This window comes from Chrysemys picta, chromosome 1 (genome assembly GCF_011386835.1).
Source record: "Chrysemys picta bellii isolate R12L10 chromosome 1, ASM1138683v2, whole genome shotgun sequence".
NCBI lineage: Eukaryota > Metazoa > Chordata > Testudines > Emydidae > Chrysemys > Chrysemys picta.
In genome coordinates this window covers 3872070-3896527 of record NC_088791.1, presented here as the reverse complement: position 1 = coordinate 3896527, position 24458 = coordinate 3872070, and the positions used below count along the sequence as shown (strand labels likewise).

At 55.3% G+C, this 24458-nt stretch overlaps 1 protein-coding gene across 11 annotated transcripts in view; it reads left to right on the top strand.

The window, feature by feature from the left end:
* The window catches only part of SBF1 (SET binding factor 1), a 147646-nt gene that overhangs the window by 84982 nt on the left and 38206 nt on the right, over positions 1-24458 (top strand). For 7 of the 11 annotated variants that reach the window (XM_065551514.1, XM_065551531.1, XM_065551527.1 and 4 more), the window contains exons 3-15: positions 2870-3007; positions 3287-3415; positions 6826-6936; positions 9116-9139; positions 10425-10530; positions 11284-11416; positions 12879-12987; positions 14298-14411; positions 15702-15779; positions 16470-16583; positions 22428-22556; positions 22880-22978; positions 23804-24008. In XM_065551514.1, the coding sequence (XP_065407586.1) occupies positions 2870-3007; positions 3287-3415; positions 6826-6936; positions 9116-9139; positions 10425-10530; positions 11284-11416; positions 12879-12987; positions 14298-14411; positions 15702-15779; positions 16470-16583; positions 22428-22556; positions 22880-22978; positions 23804-24008 (1489 nt within the window). The remainder of the gene's footprint in view (positions 1-2869; positions 3008-3286; positions 3416-6825; positions 6937-9115; positions 9140-10424; positions 10531-11283; positions 11417-12878; positions 12988-14297; positions 14412-15701; positions 15780-16469; positions 16584-22427; positions 22557-22879; positions 22979-23803; positions 24009-24458) is intronic. The other 4 variants (XM_065551548.1, XM_065551545.1, XM_065551546.1 and 1 more) reach the window with 1 other exon arrangement.

Sequence of the window (24458 nt, the reverse complement as noted above, 5' to 3'; positions counted from 1 at the left end):
GTTTACATAATCTGGCTGCCTTGCCTTGGCTTGAGTGTGACTTCAACACCATGGAAATAGCCTGGGGTGTATTTATATAGAGGACTCCTTTTGATGCCGTTGTTTCACTAATCCCTTTTAATGATGTTTGCACACTCCAGGCCATTGCAGGCTATAGTGCTTGTCTTTGAAATAGGTCAAAGATCCCTTGGCACAGAGGGCAGGTGTTGGGGAGACAGCTTGTGCTGACCTAGGGAGAACAGAGCTGAGCCTGTGTCCGGTAACGGAGACGCTGTGACCTCGCTGAATTTCTCACTAGAGGGGGCAGTCTCAGAAGAATCGGTCAGTCATGAGCTCAGTCCCGCAGGCCACTGAGACAGCACACTGAGCTCCAGGGAAGGGAGCAGCTTGTAGCGAGCTCAGTGTGGAGCTGTCTGGGAGCTGATTCTGATTCCTGAGTCCTGATTAGCCGCTCGCTGTCTGCCTGAGGGATGTCTCCTTATCTCAGGGCCTTTGACAGGCTGGAAGATGCTGATAAAGAGAGAACGTGATTTAGCTGCCTGTGTCCTTGTTTCCGTGGTTCCCAGGAGATGTTTATGTTGCGCATTGGGCCCCCAGTGGAAGGTGCAGCGTTACGCGGTGGGGACCCGCCCTCAAATGAGGAGTGTGTTGCTCCCGCTGAGGGTAGTTCTATGGGATATGGGCCCAGGAAATCAAATGGACTGTGAGTCCTGGCCAGCACTGGGATCTCTGGCTCAGGCAGTGCTCCTGCACTGCACAGAAGGTAACTTGTCCTCACCCTGCAGCCCAGTACTGCTCAGCCACAGGTTGGGATTAATGCACTGCATGGAGTAGGTGGGTCCTTGGAGCTCAACCGCCTCTTACCAGGGTGCGGGAGTGCTCTGCCCTTCAGCCTTCCTGAGGCTGGGCAGCTCCCATTGCAGGATGCAAGTTCTCCCTCCTGCTGCAGAGTCTTTGTGGTGGTCCATGGGACACCTGGGGCAGAGTATAAAGCATGCTGCAGTCTCCTTTGTTGGATTTGCTCTTTTTTGCTGCCACTGAGCAGGATTCAAGAGCCACGTGGGACAATTCCTGGGCTAGGCGGTTCAGCGAGGCAAGTCCCACCACAAACCTCTCTGGAGGGTTCAGAGCCAAGCTCCATAAGGAAAGGAATCTGATAACTAGTTTGATAACTAGTTTGATAACTCCATTGGGGCATATCTCACTGCTGCCAATTGGTAGGGCAGCTAGGTCAGAGGCAGCATGACCTGGGGCAGTGGCAGGAAGGGTGTGATGGAGGAAATGACACACTCTGGAATGCAGGAGTGAGGGGCCTGGAGAAGCAAAGGGTTCCAGCCTCAGCCCCAGCAAAGAACTCTGCAGGGTTTCTGTCCCTCGTGCCCTCATCACTGTAATATCTGTACACCTGGAAATGTGTTTGATGCCCATTGCAGTCGTCACCTATGTACCACTGTGATGGGTGCCTTAAAAATACCTGGGGGGAAGAGGTGGATAAACAGGGCTGGTAGCTTTGGAGAGGGTATAGACTAGGGAGTGCTTCAGGGCTGACCAAATTTCTCTAGCCCTGGTGATTCAGTAGCCTCCTGATTGAACCTCCCTGTTGATCAGGTCAGCCGGCTTTGGTCTGGAACAGGAATCCACATCGTTTTACCGGGAGCTTGCCATCTCTCAGCATCAGCCTATTATTTTCCCTGGTCTCTGGCAGAAGGGGTGATGGTGGCTGGAAGGAGTGGGTGGTGCTAAGCTGCTCTGTTCCACATTCAGAGGAACGTAGTTTTTAAAAAGTCCCCACAAGCTGTGGTAACTGGACAGCGCACAGCAACACTACACCGTTGTTTAGGGGAGGAAGTGAGAAAAGCCCTATATCAATGAAAACCGCATGGGGAATTCTCAGCCAGAAGGCTGGAATTCCCCCCCCCCCCCCCCCCCCCTTGGAGTTGGGCTGGGACCCCAGGGGTAACGCTTGTGGCAAGTCCCCTGGGATCTCCGAGCTCACAACCTCATCTGAAATGCGGCATTTCAAGCAGCACCAGGCTGGGATGCTGATTCAGAGGGAGGAGTGCCCTCTATTGGATCCACTATTCATTTATCAGTGTGTTGTGCAGCCTGTACGGTATAGTGCCAAATAGGTAACAGGCCCCACCCCCAGGAACTTGCCGTGCAGCAACGTCAGCTGCCTGGGCCTCGTCCGCATGCAGCTGCCCAGGACACTGATTAAATGGATCCAACTGACTCTGCTTCAGTTTAGACTCCACAGCCAGGTTCGGCTCAGGGCAAACCCGTGTGCCTGTGAAAGGCAGCCCCGCCTCCTAGATGTCAGGCTCTCGGCACAGCTCTCTTCTGCCAGTCTGGCCAAGCGAGATCGTGCAGCTCTTCTGAGACAGTAGGGGAGGCCCCTTGGCCTGAATGGGAACAGGTGCTTTTGCTCAGCCTGTTATCCTGGGCGTCCTCTTCTGTTGCCTGCCTTCTAACAGTTGCCCTGAGGGCTTCTCCGGGGTGGGTTTCTTCATGTTTTTTGGAAGATGGTTATGCTGCTCGGTGCTCTGTGTGTATATGGAAAGGGGCTCTGTCATGAGTGCTGGCCACTGCTCCCCGCTGGCAACTCTAACTGAGCCACGCTTGTCTGTCTGAATCCCACCAAGTACTTGGCATGCTAGGTAAGAGGCCAAGCTGCCTGCCCTGAGGAGCTTCGTCCCTTCATGTACAGCCCCTCCAGGAGCTCTCGACATGCTGCATAAGTGATGTGTGTGTGTGTGGGGGGAGGGACTGGGGGAAGAGCAAATGGGTCAGCCTGCATCCACCTGCCCCCGAACAGGCTGGACAAGTCGCCTCCAGCTGACCAGTGTGTTCTCACCTTCGCCTCTTGCAGTTTTGTCAGCCGAGCGGTTGGCAGCTCTTCACCGAGCGGAATCCCCCCTCCTTCTTCGTTGCTGTGCTGACGGACATCAGCTCCGAGCGGCATTACTGCGCCTGCTTCACTTTCTGGGAGGCTGTCGAGAGTGCCCAGGTAATGCTCCCTGCGGGAGGAGGAGGGCATGCTGCCTGTGAAAGTGTTGGGGGTAGGGGGTGTTGCTGGGTAAGCAGCTGTGAGTGAAAGCTCCTTATGAGAATTGTGGTTGCCCATTGCCCAGGTTGGTTGTACCCAGCACTCCTTTGTCAGAGGAGGGCCGCAATCTCCTGTAGTACTTGCCTCACATGGTGGTGTAGCTGTCTGAGGTGGTGGTGGGGCGGGGGGTGTCTATCCCCTCTCAAGTCCCTGCAGTGTGTCTGATCTGTCTCTCCCCAGTCTCAGAGCCACTCAAGGAATGGTGAGGAGGAGGAAGAGGAGTCGTCATCCCTCGTCCAGCCTGCGCAGCTCTTTGCCCCGAAGAGTTTGGTGCTAGTGTCACGACTGGACCATACTGAGGTTTTCCGGGTAAGGGAAGGTGCAGTGCTGCATTTGGGGAGGAGAAGGTGGTGTCTGGATTCTCTGGGGACTTTCCCTTGCATTAATTCCTTGGCCCTCGGAACCACTGTCAGCCAACTCTTCTGCTTCTGAGAATTGGGGCATATAAGAGAGAGCACCAGTAGCAGCAGCGCCCTGCGGGATTTACTGCTATGGTGCCTGCTCTGACCTTCTGCTCATGTCCAGCAGTTACTCAGGGCCATGTGTGTGGCTTATTCCGATCCTTCCCCAAGCTGTCAGGCTGTGGAGCTGCAAGGTGAGGACCTGCCTGGGCTGGGCAGCTGGCAGCCTTGCCCTGCCTCTCAGTAAAATGCTAAGCACAAAATGTTCCTGGTGGAGTCTTTATTTCCCATCTTTATATTCTTCATGCTTGCTCTGTTATGAGGCTGTAAAAGGCTTGGAAAGGTGCAAGTTACAGCCTGGCTTGTTTGCAAAACTCAGCTTGGGTGGGTGTGATCTAAGTGTCAGCAGCACCTCGCTTGCCAAGGCAGGCGCGGCATCCTTGTGGCTGGATGGACTGTCTGACCCCTCTTGCCATTCTCTTCTTCAGCTCTTCGTCCAAATGCAAAGAGCATGTTGAAGTCAACAGAGCCTTGCCCTTGTACTGTGAGAGGGGGACCGTGGGTGTGCTGGCTGTGAAGTGGTGCTCACATGCAGTCTGTCAGTATGCCCACTCGAGACACATTGGTAAATGGCCGAGAGACTAGTGACTGTTCTCATCTTCAGTGGGAAGGTGCATCTATGGAGACTGCCAGCCCTGGTACCTGGTGTAGCCAGGTGCTTAGACTGAAATAGAGCATTGCATACTGGGACATGTGGTCTCCTCAAACCAGAGACCTGCCACACTTCGGTCATCCTGGCATGATGCCTTAGCATGGTGGCTGCAGTTTGAGCTGTGTGCTTGGATTGGCTGCTGTCATTCCCCAGGTCAGTGGGTCTGTCCCACCCGATAGCAGTAAGACCTACTGTGGTTTTTGTGGGGGTTATAACATTTCTGGGGTTGGTCCAATTAGCCCTTCCTCTGACCTGCAGTCTTGGTGCTGTACCTGTCCAGAAATGCATTCCCTATTTTGGGGTGCTGGTTGGGCCCTCCCTTGGCGATGTCGATGTCAGGGTTCCTGAGTGGCACAGCAGCTTGGAGTTTTCTGAACAGTAAGAATGGTGTGCTGCGCTGCATGTCCCAAAGGTGGAAGCACCTTGGGGGCTTAGCTGGCAGAGCTGTCTGAACAGCTGCCAGGATGAGAAACCGGCAGACCTGAGCAAGAAGCCACAGAGACAGAGTCTGCAATGTCTTTCGTGCTCCAGAACAGATGTTCTCGAAGTGTCAAGTTCTCCAGGGCTCTTTGTTTTTCCTGATTCCTCTAGGTGGGAGGCTGAGATCACCATTAGCCAGTCAGGGAACCCCAGGCTACAATGGCCCTGTCCCTCTGCAGGTATTGGTCCCAGGGGTGAGAGCTTGCCATGCTGGGAGAGTTCTTTGTGGGGCTGTGGGGCAGGGCATTGTAACCTTCCTGTGAACAAGACATCTGGGTAATCAGGTAACCTGGTGAGCCCAGCATAAAAGCTAGGCAGAGATCGATGCAGGAGATGGTACCTCGAGTGTATCTCCCCATGCAGGGAACTTGTCAACAACATCTGTTCCAGTCCTTTGTCCCCTTATGCTGGGCTGCAGCCTTTCAGGGGTGTTGTGTGACAGACGTTCTCCTTAGAGTGTGAAAGGACACAGAAGAAACTATTTGAGGATGTAGGCACTGCTCACGTGACCAGCTGGGACTCTGAAGTTAATGCTTTATCCAGCTGGTGGAGACTCTGGGATGGTGCTGCTTAGGACTTGCATAGTGTTTCCTGGGATCATTCAGATTTTGGCAAGGTGAATCCCTATTGAAGGGTCCTGAAAAAATGCAAGGGACATGAAATGTCATTCTCTTGCAGTGCACAAGACCTGCTGGTAGAAGTGTGGAACAGAGACTTGACCTTACTGTAGCCGTGATAGGCCGGGGGGTCAGGGAGCAGCTTGGGCTGGAGATTGGAATTTGAGGGTCGCCCCCTGACCCAGCAGGGATGGGAAGGGCTGTGGAAAGGAAGCTCCCAGCCCCAGGTGGCGGGGGAAGGGTCCTGTGGTGCCCATCTTCGGGTGGTAAATAACCAAATGGAATTGAAGAGCAGCTAAGGTCACACAGTGCCATTGCCTGTGCGGCGTGTGGAGCGAATTCTGGGGGCCTCACTGGAGGCTGCACTGAGGCAGCTTGAGCACTTCTCAGCCTCAGCACACCTGACTGCCCTGCCGTCTGGCCAGGGCTTCCCTCCATACGCCTGGGCTGTTTTTGTTGGGAACATGAGCAGTGTTTGCACGGTTCATTTGGCTATGTGATGATAATGCTCAGTCACTTGAACTCTCTGGCTTATTAATTCCTGGGAGCAGATAAACAGCGAGAGCGCCTGACTCTTCCCCTGTTGGGGCTTGGGCTTACATCAGTTTCCCCCTTTGGTTAGGGTCTGATGACCAAGGAAATGCACCTAGGATGGTGTAAGTGTCCCGTGGAGCCTATTGCTTTCACAGCACAAGCCAGTTCTCCCTCACGCTGCCCTTGTTCGCTCTCCACTTTGGTTAGGTAGTAGTTGCGAGGTCTTATCACAGCATGTAGTCTAGATCTGTCCATCCCAGTGAGTTAGCCTCATGCTGGGCTGGGACATTCGCTCCTGTCCTGAGTGGGTCAGGCTGCTCATGCACTAACTAAACCAAGAGTCTTAGCTGAAGATAGATGTGCGTTGGGTCCCAGATGCATCTCCTGAAAGTTAGAACCGCCCACAGCTCTGACCACTAGACAGTGCTGTCTTTTGATGAGACTTTTGATGCAAACCTGCAGAGTGGTCGGGCTAGGTGCAGGGGCTCTGGAACTCTGGCACTAGGGCTGTCCTCCGCCTGGATGACGCTTGGATTTTCTTCTCCCCCAGTGCTGACTGAAGCAGAGCTGCAGATTGAAGTGCACTGTTGGTGGTGCTGGAGGTCAGCGTGGTGCCACTGGGAAACCAGTAGCGTCAAGCTGTGGCCTGTCCTGCTGTCTGTGCCTGAGATTGCACCCCTTGGACAGGGATTGTCTCACTGATTTGTACAGAACTGTGTGCAATAAATACACAATCCCTTGTTGGCGACAAGGATTGCGAATGTCACTCTGAAGCGTTTGCAGCAGACAGGCTCCAAGCCCTGGCTGGGCCTGGACACGCAGTCTGCATGAGCAAGTGCTGGGCGTGCAATGGTTAGCTCCGTGGGAGCCCCAGCCAGTACCTGTGTTTCAAATGAGCGGCCTCCCATGCTGTGCTCAAGTGGCTTGTCTGCTTCTTGCCATGGACACACCTCTCGGCTCTGTTTGCTCCTCCAGAACAGCCTGGGTTTGATTTACACCATCTACGTGGACGGGCTGAGTGCATCGCTGGAGAACGTCATTGGAAACCTCTTGACATGCACCATCCCCATTACAGGGGGAGCTCAGGTTGGTACCTGCTCATTTCTGTTCCCTCTCGAACGTGCCTTGCCCTCCCAGTGTGTGAAATGGCAGCAGCTCATCCAGGCCTGGATATGTGGATGGGGGATGTTTCCATCCCTGCTCTGCTCCAGGGTGCGATGGGAATTGCGGGCAGTACCACTGGGCGCTGGTTTCCTGGGATCAGCTGTGAAGCGGGTTGGGGGACAATGCGCTCAGAAGAGGCAGGAGAAGGCTACAGCTGCACTGCAGGCGGTCAAGTGGCTAGTGCAGACAGTGGCTTCCCATGTACTAGGGATGGAACTGCAGCAAACCATCTGGAGCTGCCTCTGGCTCCTCCCAGTGTCCGAGGGCAGCTTGGCTCGTGGATTAGGTAGGCTGTCTAATACTGGCTTAGCAAAGGGTGGAAATTGGCCATGGTTGGAGAGTCCCACCTTTGTGGTGCCCCCTTGCAGAGTGTCACCTGAAAGCACAGCATGGCTTGGGCATCAGTTAACCTGACCTCCCACACGGACGAATCTGTCCGTGAGAACAGTTGCCATGCCCACTGGGCGTGCATGCAGCCAGCAGAGAGTCTGTTTCTCCATTCGCCCCGTCTGTCATACAGAGCTGCTTCAGAGCCTAGCAGCCACAGTCCATTGGTAAGAGCTGAGACCACCCTGAATGGGGCTAACGTTTGCTGTGGGGAAGGCCTGGAACCCCCTCTTCAAACAGTCTCACGTGGGAATCTGGTCTCATGCTTGTTCTCCGGCAGTCTGCCCAGGGGTGATGACAGAGCTTCTCAGCGGGGGGGGATATGGCCCAGTTGGATCTGGAATCCTGGCAGGGAAGGTTAGGAGGCGGCAGTTTTAGCCCTGGGCTCTCATGAGGTGGGGTGTCAGCATGGTTAAGGTTCTTGACTACGATCCTGAAGGTCATGGGTTTGAGTCTCACTCAGTGTCTCACAGGCCACCTCCAGTTCACCCAGGTTAGGGCAATCAAAGGCGGTCGGACGTGATGCTGGCCACATCACTCCCTTGTCTACTGCTGGCTAGGAAACGGATGCGCCTTAACTGCCTCAGCTCGATAAGCCATTGGTTCAGGGGAACTTAGACTCTCATGCTGCGCTGACATCTGGCAGCTCAGGCTGGACACAGCGCTTCACTCCTGCAGGGGTTGAGTTGCACGCTGCGAGCTGCTTTCCGGAGCTGCGGTGTGCTCAGCATGAAATCGCCAAGCCTCCTCCCCAGGATCCCTCTGGGTTGGCTGCAGCCTCTTGCCCTGCACCCACAGTGCAAAGTAGTGAGCCCCCAGAGGCCATGGGGATCCTTGAGTTGCAGTGTGCCCAAGTCCCTACAGGGTCTCTGATCTGCTCAGAGGTAGTCAAGCCAAGGGACCTTGGTGCCTAGAAGCACCAGATCTGGCCCCCACCTGGGGCGCTGTGGCACTGTCTGAAGAAGGGGGTGCAGCCTGTGAGACCTTTCTCTGTAGGCATCCCCAGAATGTCTGTAATGCAGAAGTGCCACCTTCATAGTCTCCAAGCCATTGCGCTTGGGGCTTCCTCCCCGGTTAGCCTAGAAGCACGCCAACGGCATGGAGGGGCCTTCCTGGGGTGAGGCTGGAGGTTGTATATCAGCCATGCTGAGGCCCCACAAAAGAAGAAAGGGGATGTTCTGTTTGTAAGCCACGCAAGGAGGAGGCTGCGTGCCACGTGCCCTGGGCTCCTCCTCACAGTCTAGGGTTGAGAGGGGCAGCCCTCCTGCAGGTGTGCTGGGTGCAGCTGACCATGGCCAAGTCCCTCATGGGCGAGCTATGCAAGCAGGTGGATAAGGATTGTCGCGCATCAGAGGCTCAGTGAGTGACATGTCTCGGTGGAGCCTAGAGTGCTCCTGGGAATGGGCTGTGGCCTTAGCAGTTGGTGCATCTCGGTGCTCACGGACCCTGGGGTGCTGGTGTTAGGGCAGTTTGAAGGTGGCACCACCCCTTCTTGCACTTTGCTCCTCCCCTGCTGTATCTGGAAGGGCTCTTTCTACATGTTGTGATGTGGCTTTTGTTGTGTCTGTCTGCATATTCCCTCCTTTGGGGGTTCAGGGCCCCGTTCACTGTTGGCTTTGGTATGATGTGTGCATGTCTCTCCTTGTTGTCCGGCTGTGCTGCAGTGTTGTGCGTTTCTAACTGACTGTGCTATCTCTGTCTGTCCCTATCTCAGCCTGACGTGGAGGACGAAAGAGCGGTATGCACACCTTTTCTTTCATTGGGTCTGTCTCCTCTGTAACACTCCTCCCTTGGATGTTCAAAAGCTGCACATGTCCGGCCCCTGCAGCTGCTGGGTCAGCATCCCCCACAGAGAGTGGGAGGAGAGACTGTGCGTCTCCCCAGCCCAGGCAGTGCACCCCTGGTTGTCCACATGGCTCTGTGTGTGTGTGTTCGAGATGCAGGTGACCATGCACATGGGCCACAGAAGAAGGGGTTACATGTCCTGGGACCCAGTTGGGTGACATCAGAGTTAGTATGCTCCGTTCTCACCGCCTCTCGAATGCACAAGATCCCAAGTGTTTTCTGGGAGAAGCCCTGTTGAGTTCTCTGAGGGCCAGGGCTGTTCCCTCCCCTGTGTGCGCCAGTGAAGGTTTTAAGGGGCATCTGAGGTGGGGCGATGGCCAGGAGGGAGCGTGCCAGGTAAAAATGGTGACGCTAGTGTGCGTGAGCATTGCTGTAGAAAGCTGAGCAGGGAGATGGAGAGGAGTCTCAGAGATCCTTAGGGGAGTGTGATCAATACTGAAGTCCTGAGATCGTACAGGCTCTGAACCAAGGCCAGGAGCCCAGGGGTGGGTGGGACTCCAGGCTCTGGGGCAGGCGAAGAGCTCAATACAGGTTTAAAATAAATGGTTGCAAAAGGGGGAGGCTATGCTGATCCATCCAGCCTTCGTCCCTCAGACCAGTCCGGGGCAGCTGGTGCTCCCCTCTTCCTTGCGTAAGACACCGTACCTGCAATGAGAGCTTGTGTGTTTCTGGTGACAGTGCCGGGCGCTGCTGTACTGGCTACCCCAGTCGCTGCGACATTGCATGTGCTTCTGGGCATGTTCCAAATCCCAGTGGAATGAACTCCATCCAATAGGCTGAGTGCGAAGTACAGCCGTAGCTGTCTTGGGGGTGGTTCCCCTCTACAGCTGGCCAGTGGCTCTCCCTCACTGGGGCAGCACTGAGTCAGGCAGTACCTACATATCGGCCCCACCGCAGGGTGCCCTTCCCCTTGCAGGGCGGAGTCACGCTCACACTGCAGCTGGGAAAGACGCAGTAGCTATGGTGGGCGGCCCTGTGCCACCCCACAGGGTATAAAGCTGGACGACGTCCCTTTGGCCCCTGCGTCCTGTCCTGTCCGTCACTGGGTGAGCCCAGCTGCTTCTCGAGTTTGGCCTTCCGCTCTGAGGTGGTAGGTGGGAGCTGGCTCCCCGTGATGCCTGCACTCGTCGGTTACTCGGCCTGAATCCCAGTGACTGGTGTGTGTCTGTTTCTTGCAGCGGACGATCTCTCTAGGGGCAGGCGACAGGCAGGTGATCCAGACGCCCATCAATGACTCTCTCCCCGTCAGCAGCTGCAGCGTAGCAGTGCTCTTCCGGCAGCTCGGTGAGACTCCGCCCCGGCCTCACCTGCTCATAGGGACAGGTGCTGAATACCGTCAGTCAGTGCCCTCTGCAGTGAATTCCTCGTCCTGCCCCCGATGCCATGCTCCTGACCTCAGCTTATCAGCTCAGTGCTCCATCCCCCCCACCCCCACATCCAACCGAATCTCTCCAACTCACACTGCCTTCCTTCTCTCAGGAAGTGAGGGGGAGCCTGGCAGTTGGGCTCTGGTTGTGGCCCCAAACTGTGGGTCCATTCAGATGCCATGTTAATGGGCACTGACTGAGCACCTAGGCAGGGGCAGCAGGAGAAGGCAGGCTGGGTCTGAGCAGCTGCAGGCCATTCTGTGCAGGGATTTGTGCTCCAGCTGCTCTCACTGCATCAGCTGCCAAAGATGCCAGACAAGGGGGTGTGCAGAGCTCCAGGGGAGTCCCCAAGGGACTTTCAGAGCAGTCTGGCTGGCCCTAAGCTCAGAAACGGTCCGTGAGTTAGCAGGTCCTAGCACTGATCCAGAGGTGACAGGAGGTTTCTAGTAGACGACTGACACACTTGCTGTCCAGTGATTGGAAGAGGAAGTCCCATCCCCATGCAGCAGGAGGAAGGGGCAACAAGGGGTGGGGATGTGGGGGAGACTCTTGGCAGTCTGTTTGGTGGGGTAAGAGAGCAGGCACTCGTGGGGCTCTAGCAGGACTCTGGTGCTGTACTTGGGAAGAATCCACCTGCAAGCGCTGTATGCTCTGCCCCTTCTCTCCCCAGGGATCACCAACGTGCTGTGTCTCTTCTGTGCTGCACTCACCGAACACAAGATCCTGTTTCTCTCCAGCAGTTACCAGAGACTCACAGACGCCTGCCGGGCCCTGCTTGCGCTCATGTTCCCCCTCAAGTACAGGTGAGGGAGTGCCGAGTCCACCTGACACGTGGCTGGAGTAAAGCTACGTGCTGAAAAGGGGCTTGACGTCCCGTGCAAAGCCCGTCTCCGGCTTTGCAGAGTGCCGTGCCTCCATCTGGCTCCGTGCACTAATGGTGTCCAAGTCCCATGATTAGTGTGGCTGATTACTGTAGGCCAAGCACTATCGGGGACGGCCAGGTGAAATCAAATCAGAGAGGTGTTCTCTGGCTGCACTGAAAGCTCCTGTCCATGGCTTTAGAGGCGTCTATTATAATTAAATTCCTCAACAGCAAAATAACACGAATAACCCCAGCTCCGCACCCCCTGAGCAAAATTTGGGCTCTAGACTATCAGAGAGGGAGCGAGTTTCAGCGCTGAAGGCCCCTGCCAGCTGCTTCCTCCGAGCCCAAGGAGCTGTGAGCATGAACTGATTGCAGCTGCCGCACGGCCTCCTGGTGAGAGAGGGGGGTGTCTCAGGTAGCCAGGTGCTGCAGATGCCGAGTGTGATCAGCTCTCACTGAGCTCAGTAAAGGCTTGGCACTTACAGGATTGGGCCCTCTGGGGTTCCCCTGTGATACACTCCATGCCTAAGTCACTCTGCAGGCAGTGCAGACCTCCAGAGCCCTGCTGTAAGGCTTCTCCAGCTCACCCCACCAGTGACCTGATTGAATGGGGTAGAGGAAATCCGCAGGACTCCAGGAGCCCCCAGAGCTGACCCCCCCCCAGTGACACCCCCCCCCCCCCCCCCGAAAGGGTGATTGCATACAGGGCACTCATTAGTGAGACGGCTGGGCGCCCTGCTCACCCCACCCTGAAGGGGAGATGTTGACTGGCTCAAACAGTGACCTGACTTCGCTTCCCAGCCCAGGACAGGGTTCCATCTCCTACGCTGCTCACTGTTTGCACCCCTCCAGGGTAGGGCAGTGAAGATAGATGTGTCATTGTCGCTGCTAGCTGCCTGCTCTAGTTCCAGGCTGCCAGTGCCACTGGAGAAGGGTTCTTTACATTTTAAATATAAATATATTCCTTTGGCATGTACACCCTCCTCCCCTCGAGCTGGAAGCACTGGACATGGGCACAGGCTGACTGTAACTTTAGAGCCAGATAACATGACTGCGGGGCCCTTTACAAACTTAGAAGCCCCCCTAGCGGTGAGGCGCACAGTTCAGAGTGCCTGCCGTGGCAGAAGGGCCCTGACACCACTACTCACTATCCACTGGCTATTAGCGTGGGTCCCATCTTGAGTCAGGGTTGTTCCTTGGGCTATCTTCCCCAGGACTTTCACCAGGCCGGTTTGAAATGACTTGTGTGATGTGGGCGCCATCATTTCCCTGGGGGACTATTGCACAGTCCGGGTGGCTCTGGAGCCTGGCTTGGCCAGGGTGCAGCGGGGTCGTGTAGCCAGACGCTGGGCCCAGCGTAGCTCCTGATTGGCTGTAGTGACGATCTGCTTTGGTTACAGTTTCACGTACGTGCCCATCTTACCTGCACAGCTCCTTGAGGTGCTCAGCACTCCCACCCCCTTCATCATTGGAGTCAGCTCCATCTTCCACTCGGAGACGCAGGAACTGGTGAGGCGCTGCGTAACCCCATCTGTGCAGTAACTCTTCCCCCCCCCGCACATTGCTCCAGTCCCCCTGGGTCTGAGCTCTTGAGGGAGGGGCAAGAGGTCATGTGCCAGTGGGAATGGGAGTGCGGGGATGAACAAACCCTGCTGGAACAGGCTGCACTTGTTCAGTCAGACCGGCCGGGGCTGAGATCCAGGCGTGTCTCACAAGTCAAGCAGGGCTGGGCCGGGGCTGGGCTTGCCTGGGACTTGGGTCCTAGCTCCATGACGGTGACTGAAGATGCAGTAAGTTCCATAATTGAGACGGCTGTGTGGGCACTTACTGTGCTTTGAGCACCTGGTTTGGGTTTAGGGCTAGTCTACGCTGGCAGCGCTTCAACGTGGCTTGTGTGGTCACGGCGCAGCACGGGGAGAGAGCTCTCCCACTGCTCTAAACAAACCACCTCCACGAGGGGGGTAGCTCCCAGCGCTGGGGCACTGTCTACACGGGCGCCTCACAGCGCTGAAATGTGCTGCGCTCGGGGGTGTTTTTTCACACCCCTGAGCGAGACAGTTGCAGCGCTGTAAATTGTCAGTATAGACCAAGCCCTTAGTTAAGTCAGTTCTAAGCTAAACTGAAATAAGCCTGATTTAAACCGAAACAAGAGTGCCTGCCCGGCCTTTTGAACTGCTTCAACTAAGTTGGTTTAAAATTACCTGTTAAACCGGCCAGCCTCACGTAGACAAGCCTGTGGGTTCTGCGGGATTGGCACTGGTGTTTCATTTGGTGAGGTCAGTACTGTCTCAGTGCCCTGTCTCAGTGAGATGTAAAGCCAAGGTCCTGAACCGTGGTAAGGTCCCCTGGCATTTCCCCTAAGAGTGCAGCTGTGAACCCTGGTGTCCTGGTAGCACCCTGATTTGTGCAGTTCCTGGTTCCGCCCTGCTGTTAGGTTCAGACGGAAATGGTGGTGTTGCCTCCTGTCCTGCCCTGGTGTGCAGCGTTCCTGTGGCCGTTACACAGCTGCTGCACTTCACCCCAGCGGGTGACGTGCTCCCCAGGCGTATTTCGTATGTCAGCGAGTGCTCGAGTACCGTGGCAATGGGCTCTGTGTAAGAAGCTATAGGGATTGTAAAGTGCTCTAGGCTCTACCAGATTATGCGGGGGGAGGCTGTTAAGTACAAATTCCTTCCCCCCTCTTCCCCGTCCCCCACCCCCCCCAAAAAAAAGAAAAAAAGAGTTGTATGCAGCTCCTTTGCTGGGTCACTCAGCTGGGTGGGGAGCACTCCAGAAAGCCTGTCCAGTCTGTATGCTCACGCCTGCCTCGCTGCTTTCAGTTGGATGTCGTCATAGCAGATCTGGATGGTGGGACGGTGACCATCCCAGAGTGCATTCACATCTCGCTGCTGCCTGAGCCATTGCTCCATCAGACACGAGAAGCCCTCTCCATGGTAAGTGTGGGACCCCAGGACTGATCCCCTTCCCGTCTCAAGAGGTTCCTGATATGGGTGTGACTATAGCACTCGAGGCATGTGGCCAGGACCCTGTGGGCAGGTGTTGGGAGTGAGAGCAGGCACAGCAGCAGAGCCTGAATAGGGAGTCTTCCCACGTCTCGGGAGGTTGTGATCATATCACTTGGTTTGTCATGCTTCCTTCCTCCCCGCAGGGCACACTGGGGTGCTGGGGTTCGGCACCTGCAGTTGCTTCAGGTTTCTGGGAGTCTTGTGAATGGTCCTCACTCTCCAAACAGGAAACCACTCCAGCCCTGGAGCTCCTTGCATGGGTGCTAGCTGGTCCCAGAGGGGCTGTGACCCTGGGCATGTGTGTCCAGAACAACGTGGCCTTAGCAGCTCTCGCTGATGCTGATTGCAGAATGTGGCTCAGGAAAGGTGGTGGTTTCCAGGCAGTCCCCTGCATTGGTGCCTGTCTGTTCAGTCAGGATAGAAGAATCTCTGTCTGCACTGAGGAGCCAGGCCTCTGATCAGCAGCTGCTGCTCTGAAGTTAGTGCGCCTGGTTACGAGGGAGCCCAGCACCTCAGCAACGTCGGTCAGACGTGGAGACTATTCTCATTATGGGCAGCCTACTGACAGAACAGGGCTTGAAGCCAAAGCAGAGAGGCGATAGTGGGCAGGGTCATGGAAACTTCCCGGAGCTCCCATCCCCTCTCCCAAGCCAAGTGACTTGTCTGAGGAGGGTTCTCCAGGGCCACAACCCTAGGCAGTGCCCTGTGAAGCTGCAGGGAGCTATCCGCTGGATCTGAAGGGCAGAAGAGACCCTCACGTTCATCTAGTTGGGCTTGTGTGATGCAGGCTATAGAACTCCATCCTGCAATTCCTGCCCCAGTCCAAAGGCACTGTAGCCTGCAGGCCTCTTCAGGTCTGATCCCCAAGGCTGGCAGGACCATGTCTCTCTCTGGACCTGGTGCTCTCTCTGGAGAATGTTTGTGTAGAGAGCCTCTACATCCATGGTGGCTAGGATGGTGTTTTCTGGGAGGTCACCAATGCATTGTAGTTTTCTCAGGAAATCTGTGGTGTCACGGAGATAGCTGGGAGTACGGCTACCCCTCTGATACTTGACGTCTCTGGAGAATGCCACTTCCCAGGGCTCACTGCAGGGCAGGGCCCAGTGCCAGCTGCTCCGTGGTCCATTGAGGAAGTCCTGGCCTCTTCCAGCTGTGGTAGTTGAACTCCCAGGGGGCTAGGGCTTCCTCTCTGAGCGTGCTCTCTGCTTGTCTCTGCAGATCTTGGACCCTGAGCTGGAGATAGCAGACTTAGCATTCCCCCCATCAACCGTCTCTGCCCCCTCCCTCAAAATGCAGGTGAGTGGGGGAGCTGGGAGGGGCCTGGGAAGACACGTTTGTACTCGAGTGTGTCCCTTCTGAGTGCCCATTCCTAGGGCGTGGGGTTGCAGAGGAGCTGCTTTCCCTGCTGGGGTTGGGAGGGGCTGCTCTTTATTTCCAGGGCCAGGAGCAAGGTGGGGCTGAAGCTTCCATCTAGGTGCTGGTTAAGGAGCAGACAGTGGTGTTGCAAATAGCTGGGCAGGAGATGGTGTTTACAGGGCTAGAGAGGAGGGTTCCATGTTGGCCTCCCTATGGATATGCCTCCCCTATGCATATGGAGCTCCCTAGCTCTCGGCAGGAGCTGGAAATCACCCTCATCTGGTGCTCTGGGGACAGCTTCGTCAGCAGACACCGTAGCGTTACAGCCGCACTGAACTGTGAAGGGCCTGTTTCACTGTGAGCAACGCAAGGACCTCCCTTTGCCTCTGCTCGGTGCAGAGGGAGGGGGCATGGGTTTCCTTCCCCCTCCCCATTCCATCCCAGCCCCTGCTTTCCTCCCGTCGTCCCTTCGTGTTTCCTGCCTGGCAGGTGCTGGGTCTGGCGGCTGGGTCGGAGCCCGTCTCTTCCTGACGAGGCATCTCTGCTGCCAAGCTTCTGGCCCCATCCTCTCAGGCTGCTTCCTCTGCTGTCCTCTCAGGGCCTGACTGTTCGGTCCTTCTCTTGCTGCAGGACAAGGAGATCCGAGCTGTCTTCCTCCGCTTGTTTGCACAGTTGCTGCAGGGCTACCGCTGGTGCCTGCACATCATCCGCATCCACCCAGAGCCAGTCATCCGCTTCCACAAGGTAAGGCCGCTGGTACATGGGGGAGGGGGGGGGGTGGAGGGGATTTCAGATGCACCCTTGGAGCCAGAGCACAGAAGATCACAGGGTAAGTGGGCTTGAGCCTGAATCAGTACTTGGATGGGCAGAGCACCCAAAAACCCAGGTACTGCAGGGGGCAGTGTGAGTAACGTGGTATGGGAAACTCTTACCTCTGAGAGCTTTTCTGTAGGGCATGGGGGTGGATTTCACATTGCCTTTTGGTTTTGGGTTAAAATGCCTTGTGCCCACAAGACACAATTATTTTTTCCAGTTATCTGGTCTTTTGCAAAGTGGATAATTCAGCGTGAAAGTGTTCATTTTGAGATGAGTTAGTCTGGAAAAAGGTTGTGTGTGGATGCTGCTCTATTTCGGATTCTCTTTCCTGCCACTGGCAGTCCTCCCACTGCATCCCACATTGCATTGCTTCACATCTGGATCGACCTGTCTCCTTACTTGTGTTCTCTACTTGTCTGGGATCATGTTGACTGGATGTCACCTCCCCCACTTAAAAGCTGGTGCACAGCCATGTGCACCCCAATTACACACTGCTGGAGTTGCATACCCTTCTCCTGCGTGGGCCCGTGCAGAGATCATGGGTTGCCCTGAGCGCAGGGAAGAGGAGACGGTCCAGTCTTGCCTTAGCAGCAGCTACCAGAGAGCCAATATTGTGAGCCTACGTCGAAGCAAATCCTGGAGAGGGATCACTCCTGGGACAAGGTTCCATGTTAGAACAAAGGAAAGGAGGGCCAGTAGAGTTACAGAAACCCTAGGATAGCCGCAAGACCTTCAGGAATGCTCCCAGCACTTGCCCTCTACTGTGAGCTGCACCACGTTTTTGCCCAGGAGGCCACCACTGAATTCTGGTATGTTGTGGACGGCACCCAGGAGTGCAGAGCCTGATCAGGACTCCAGTGAGGAAGAAATTTCCCAGCAAACCCAGGATCTCTTTCCCACACAAGAGTCTGAGGAAGTGATGTCTCCCAACACCCAAGTGGACTCCCACCAAGATAGTGCTGGGAAAAGATCACTGCCAGTGAGTGGTACGTGCTATCATAGAATATCAGGGTTGGAAGAGACCTCAGGAGGTCATCTAGTCCCACCCCCTGCTCAAAGCAGGACCAACCCCAACTAAATCAGCCGGGCCTTAAAAACCTCCAAGGAAGGAGATTCCACCACCTCCCTAGGTAACCCATTCCAGTGCTTCACCACCCTCCAAGTGAAATAGTGTTTCCTAATATCCAACCTAAACCTCCCCCACTGCAACTTGAGACCATTACTCCTTGTTCTGTCATCTGCCACCACTGAGAACCCCCGTTCAGGTAGTTGAAGGCTGCTATCAAATCCTCCTTCACTCTTCTGCAGACTAAATAAACCCAGTTCCCTCAGCCTCTCCTCATAAGTCATGTGCCCCAGCCCCCTAATCATTTCCGTTGCCCTCTGCTGGACTCTCTCCAATTTGTCCACATCCCTTCTGTAGTGGGGGCACCAAAACTGGATGCAATACTCCAGATGTGGCCTCACCAGTGCCGAATAAGAGGAGAATAATCACTTCCCTCAATATGCTGGCAATGCTCCTATTAATGCAGCCCAATATGCCATTTGCCTTCTTGGCAACCAGGGCACACTGCTGACTCATATCCAGCTTCGCATCCACTGTAATCCCCAGGTCCTTTTCTGCAGAATTGCCGCTAAGCCAGTCAGACCCTAGCCTGTAGCAGTGCATGGGATTCTTCTGTCCTAAGTGCAGGACTCTGCATTTGTCCTTGTTGAACCTCATCAGATTTCTTTTAGCCCAATCCTCCAATTTGTCTAGGTTAGTCGGGACCCTATCCCTACCCTCCAGCATATCTACCTCTCCCCCCAGCTTAGTGTCATCCGCGAATTTGCTGAGGGTGCAATTCATCCCGTCATCCAGATCATTAATGAAGATGTTGAACAAAACCGGCCCCAGGACCGACCCTTGGGACACTCCGCTTGATACCGGCTGCCAACTAGACATGGAACCATTGATCAGGGGCCGTTGAGCCCGACAATCTAGCCAGCTTTCTATCCACCTTATAGTCCATTCATTCAATCCATACTTTAACTTGCTGGCAAGAATAATCATCAAAAGCTTTGCTAAAGTCAAGATATATCACAACATATTTTATATATATTACAACATAATTCTATAAGGGAGTTTAACAAACTTCATCCCTCCTTTCCCACCACTGTGCTCAAAATGGCATCTGCACCAGAGAATTTAAGCTCTACAGCGGCAATTTTTCTGAACTCTTCATACCCGCAGTCATCAGCCTCACTGAAAACTGCCTAACCGTCTCCAAGCTCCCCCCAGACTGGGAAGATCCTACAGGAATGATAGAGAGATCTGCTTGAGCCTCACTTTAAAGTCCAACCTGGACCCGGACCCAACCCAAGAAAGTCATTTCCAAAACCGACCCAGTTCAAACCTGACACTTCCTCCCTCAACCCTGTGCTAGAGCTGCTGCTGCCTCGTCCTTGGGGCTCGGCCTGGTAGGGGATTCCTGTGCCCATGATCTATCAGTGTTGGGTTAGGGTTAGCCCCGCTCCTGCCGACTGCCTTACTGTGCTGTGCACGCTGCGGAGTGAGAGGATCAGAGCCGACCAGACCTGACCGAGAGGGTTGGGTTGTTTTTAGACCTGTCCAGACTCTCGCAGGTGGGTCCAGGTCAGGTTGCAGGGCTCCAGGAGCGGTATCCAAAATTGAGGAAAGCATCATCTATCATTGCTCGGGAGACTGGAATTAGTACAACTCCTACTTGTTTCACAGCTCCGGCACTCGCTGCCTCCCCTCATCCCCAACCGGACATTAGCAATTTCAGAACACATGGCAAATCTCTGGGTCAAGAAAAGGAAGACGAGAGAGGAAACGTCTGGGGACTTTGTCTGCGTCCCAGAAGAGGGTTAAGAACACAAGATGGAGGAAGGCCTCCTTGTGGAGAGAGGACAGAGACTTGGCAAGGGACGACTCTGAGAAAGATAGGTACGTGCAGAGGCAGCTGCTGGAGTTGAGGCACAAGCAGACAGTTGTGCTGGAGAACATTCTGGTACTATGGTCCCACCTGTTTCCTGTAGGCTGTGGAGAGCCCAGTGTTCTGAGTAGCAGTACCCTTCTCCAGCTCCAGGCAATTCCCTCCATATTCCAACACACAGAGAACAGTGGATCGTGGGACCCACCTTCGCTCCTGCTACTACATGTGATAGTTTCTCCCCTCGCCATTCTACATTCCCAGGCGAGAACAGGCAGAAGCCCCGCACCTGTGCATGTTTGGGACCAGGTGATCTACTTTGGCACAGTTATGGTCCATAAAGCATGCATTGTTTATGTTGTGATTTACATTCCACTGGTTTCACATGTGCACAGTAACATGTCTTATTTGCTCTGTTTGATGTTCGATAAAGGTTATTTCTGACTAAGGTTGTGTGGTTTAGAATTGCACGCAGGCCATCAACACAATAAAATGCCCTTTCATAAATCCGTGCATACAGCATGGAAAAGCACAGTAAACTTCCATTTCATACAATCCTGCCAGTGACTAACGCACTGTGTACCCGGTGCATTTCAACGTCTGAACTCCTAGTCTTGAAGGAGGCACACTGGGCAACCTGCCCCCGTGGCCTGATGATGTGCAGGTTTGCAGAAGCAGCCTCTCAGGCTGTAACTTTCCGGAGGTCTCTGCCCCTCCGCCTCCCACCCATCAGTGAGGTGCTTTCTCTTACCCTCTCAGGCAAAATACAGCAAGCAGCTCTCACAGAAGGTAGATATTGCTCATCAGTCTCCAGCCTCATCACCAGGCTCCTGCACTTCTCTTAGCCTTCCAAACACATGCTCCGTTGTCCCTCCGCAGCGGAGTCTCCCAGGATGACGTTGGGAATCACAGCACCACTAATGCCCATAGCGGTCCTGGGAGCAAAGGTACCCTTTGTCATTGAAGAAAACAGGGCTTAGTTTCTAAGGATCTTGGCACCACAGACCTTTCCAGACTCTCTCTCTCTCTCTCTCTCTCTCTCTCTCTCTCTCTTCCCTGGGTGTATTAATACTGGCGAACCTCCCACAGCGAACAGCCATGGAGAAATACCCCTTTCTATTGATGAACTCTGAGGTCTGATGTGGGGGGCAAAGAATAGGCACATGGGTCCCGCTGGTGGCCCCAGTACAATTTGGGAACCCCAACAATGCAAATCCACTGGTAACTTCCTGTGTGTTTGACCCTGGGCATCAGTGCCCTCTCTAGCAATGCATCCGTCCCTGACAACTGCCCCAACAGTTGATCTGCCAGCACCCAACTGGTCAGCTACCGACATGAAGTTGGAGGCAGTGAGCAAATGGTCACATGCTTCTCCAGGTCAGCGTGCTGTGGCTCCAGGGTGAGCTCTGCACAGATCTCTAGGAAAGTGGCCTTTGTCATCCTGAAATCCTGCTGCCACTCCACATCACTGCCCTTTCCCAGCTGTCCTGAGCCCAGAAACGGCATCCTGAGAGAAGCTGGTCCAGGAAATGGCCATCCACAAGCAGCTGTTTGATTTCATCCTCCACCACTCCTCTCCCAAGATTGGCTGACTCCTAAAGTCATCCAGCTGCTGGACCGCAAATGCAAGTGGGACAACCTGTGTGTATTAACAGCAGTCAAGATGGCTGCAGGCAGCAGTGTTCCCTCCATGCCAGCTGATGACAGTTTGAAAACGGCGCTGGCTCACAAGGAACAGATGAATCGTGGGATGCCAAGAGAGGAACCATGGGAATTTGCTCCTTTGCTTCCAAGTTCTAGAATTCCAGTGGCTTCACAATGCCCTGCGATAAAAATCCCAGACTGCCCAGAGCCCAGCAGCTGCGCAATGCACCATGGAATACCCTCCCAGAACGTTGTATGCTTATTTCAAAAGCAAAACAAAAAACACAGTGCCATGTGAATGCACTGATTCCTGAGGAATTCGGATACAGCCGGCTGTGTGGACACACTTATTTCAGATTAGTTATTCCACAAAAACCTCCCTGGCTGGACAAGCCCTGAGTCAGTGTGCTCCTCCGTGCAACGTGAAAGGAGGGATCGGGGGGGGGGGGGGGAAGGGTGTTGTGCTGTTAGAGAGGCTGTCTACTGCATGAGATGTGAAACTGACCACTCCAGCCTTGGTGTACCAGGTGTATTCCATTCTGTCCCCTGCACTCTCCCTGGAGTTCATCGGATACAGCATTGCTCCAGTCTCAAACCACACTGCTGTCCTGGGTTCCATCCCAGAGGCGGCCGTATTTGAACTAGTGCCTGTACGTGGATGGCTGTAAAGGCCTTGGAGAGCTGTTGGGTTGAGGAGTGCAGCATTGTGAGTAGGGGCCTTGGGACCAGGAACTCCTGAGCTCTGGCTCTGACATGCACTGCTGTGACCCCAGGTTCTAATCCGTATCTCTCTCTCTTGCTGGGCTTCCCTGTCTGTAAATGAATCTAATTCTGACCCACTCCTCAGGGCTGTGAAGAGGGGGAAGTTTTCAGGGGGGCATTTATACAGCACCATCTGGTACTTTATGGGCAAATAAAGCCCTGCCCAAGGGTCTGGGTCTGAAATAGACACCGCATTACAAGCGCGCTTGGGGAAAGGAAGGCTCATGGCTGTGCGCACATCCTGCTAGTTCCCCCAGCATGGGGCTGTTGTCTGGAAGGTTGGGGGCTGCCACCATTGGCTCCTGCTCTTTTCCACCTCGTGACCTGAGAGCCCATGACCCATTATGGTGATAGCGTGATGCCATGTCTGGCTGGCTCTGAGACTCAGGCCAGTCCGCGGCTAATGGCTGCCTGCTGTTCCTTCTTGTAGGCAGCCTTCCTCGGTCAGAGGGGGCTGGTGGAGGATGACTTCCTCACCAAGGTCCTGGAGGGCATGGCGTTCGCTGGCTTTGTGACCGAGAGGGGCGCCCCATACCGAGCAATTGACCTGTTTGATGAGGTAAGAGGTGATTTGCGGGCAACTCCCCCCTTCCCTGGTTGGTAGCCCTGCACGTCTCCGTCTCTGGCCCTGACAGCCTTCAGTAAATAACCAAAGGCCGCAGAGCATGTCTGAGCTCTTGCTTTCCCCTCCGAGGGACTGAGGCGTGAGCCAAAGACGTCCGGGGAGCAGCCTCGGCCTGCTGGCTGCAGCGCTCCACATGGGCCGGGAGCAGCCGAGGAACCGCCTGAGCTGGGGCAGCCCTGGCACTAAGGAGCACAGCCAACACGGCACCCAAGCTCCCACGCAGGAGGCTGCCCCTCATGCCTCTTCTCCACCCTCAGCTGGTCGCCCATGAAGTGAAGCGGATGCGTGCCGAGGAGGGGAACAAGCAGAAAATACTGCGGCACATCAAGGAGCTGGCAGAGCAGCTCTATAAAAACGTAAGTGCCGAGGGCCGGGCTGTGGAGTGGGCAGGGCAAGTGGGGTGTCTGGGGGTGGGAATAAGGTGGAGGTGGGAGCCTGGCACGGGGGCAAAGCCTCCCTCTGATTAGGGTCGGGCCCCCACTGAAGGAGGTGCCATTCTCCCTTCACCTCTGGTGCTGCATGTCCAGTGCGGTAGCCTCTTCTCCTTGGGGTACGTTCTAGCCCTATGCCTCAACCCTCGTCTGCCGGCCACAGCTGGAGGTGGCAGAGGGGTAGATCGGTGACTGTTCTTGGAGCTGGCCCAGGTGGAATGTGGCCTTGTGGTTTGAATTGTCATCCCGTTGCCTGCCTGGTTCTCTCTGGTTTGGAGGGACTCTGCATGCATGGGTGGGCGTGGGGGGTGTTCAGAGTAATTCCTCCCCCATGTGTCCCAACTGGTCTGGAGGATCTGGCCATCCACCCCTCCAGCCTTCAGACCGAGGGCGCTCTGCTGAGACTGCCTCTGGAGCATGACAGCACTGCCCTCTATGGCCCAGGGTCACTGTTAGACTTGCCAGGGCACTGCCCTGCTGCAGAGGGCTGAGTTCCCGACCTGCCCAGCATGTCCAGGCTCTCCCGGCCCCACGTGTGCTTGGGTGGTCACTGTCTCTGTGGCTCCGGAGAGCATAGTCCAGCTGGGCCTGAGCCGGGTACTCTGCGCCTGGTGCGGGAGGGCTCCTGGTTTGTAACGTGTGGGAAGGGCTTGTCCTTGGGGAACTGGCCTTGGCGCCAGGTGCAGTTCCCCAAGGACACAGCATGGCAGGTCTGTCCTGGAGAGTAACGGGTGCCCCTTGCTGGAATAGGAGAACCCATACCCCGCAGTGACGATGCACAAGGTGCAGAAACCCACAGAAGGCTGCTACCTGCGTCTACACCAGAGGCCTTTTCCCCGCTTGGACGAGGGGACAGTCCAGTGGATCATCGACCAGGCCACTGCCAAGCTGCAGACAGCCCCGCCGGCTGTGAAGGCGGAGAAGAAGTGTATGGTGCCATCGGGACCCCCCATTGGTATGTCTCCCAGGAGGAGCACAGCCTCACGGTAAAAGACCATGCGAAGGCGGAGCTTTGCCTCAGCACTGCCAGGCTCACAGCCCAGTATGGGCACCACTGGCCTCACCGCTGGCAGCTTGGTTGGATTTCAAAGCCTGCTCTGGGCCTGGGGTGGAGAAGGCTGCAGGGGTCTGTCAGCGAGGAAGGGCTGGAGAGATGGTTCTTACGTGTGGCTGGGATTCCCCGTAGCCATGAGCTGAGGCGGGGAAGGTGGAGGTTGGGGTGTGGCCCCATTGTCAGCCCAGAGGCTTAGCCGTGAGCTGGGGGGTGGTTAACCATGTGCTGGAGCTGCTCATGCCCACAGGGAGCCTTTCAGGTGAGCTGGGAGGCTAGGCCCGAATTTGGGAGAGTGCTCCCTTTGTGTGCCCCGCTGGAGATGCACCCACAGCTCCCAATGCAGCCCCCTCA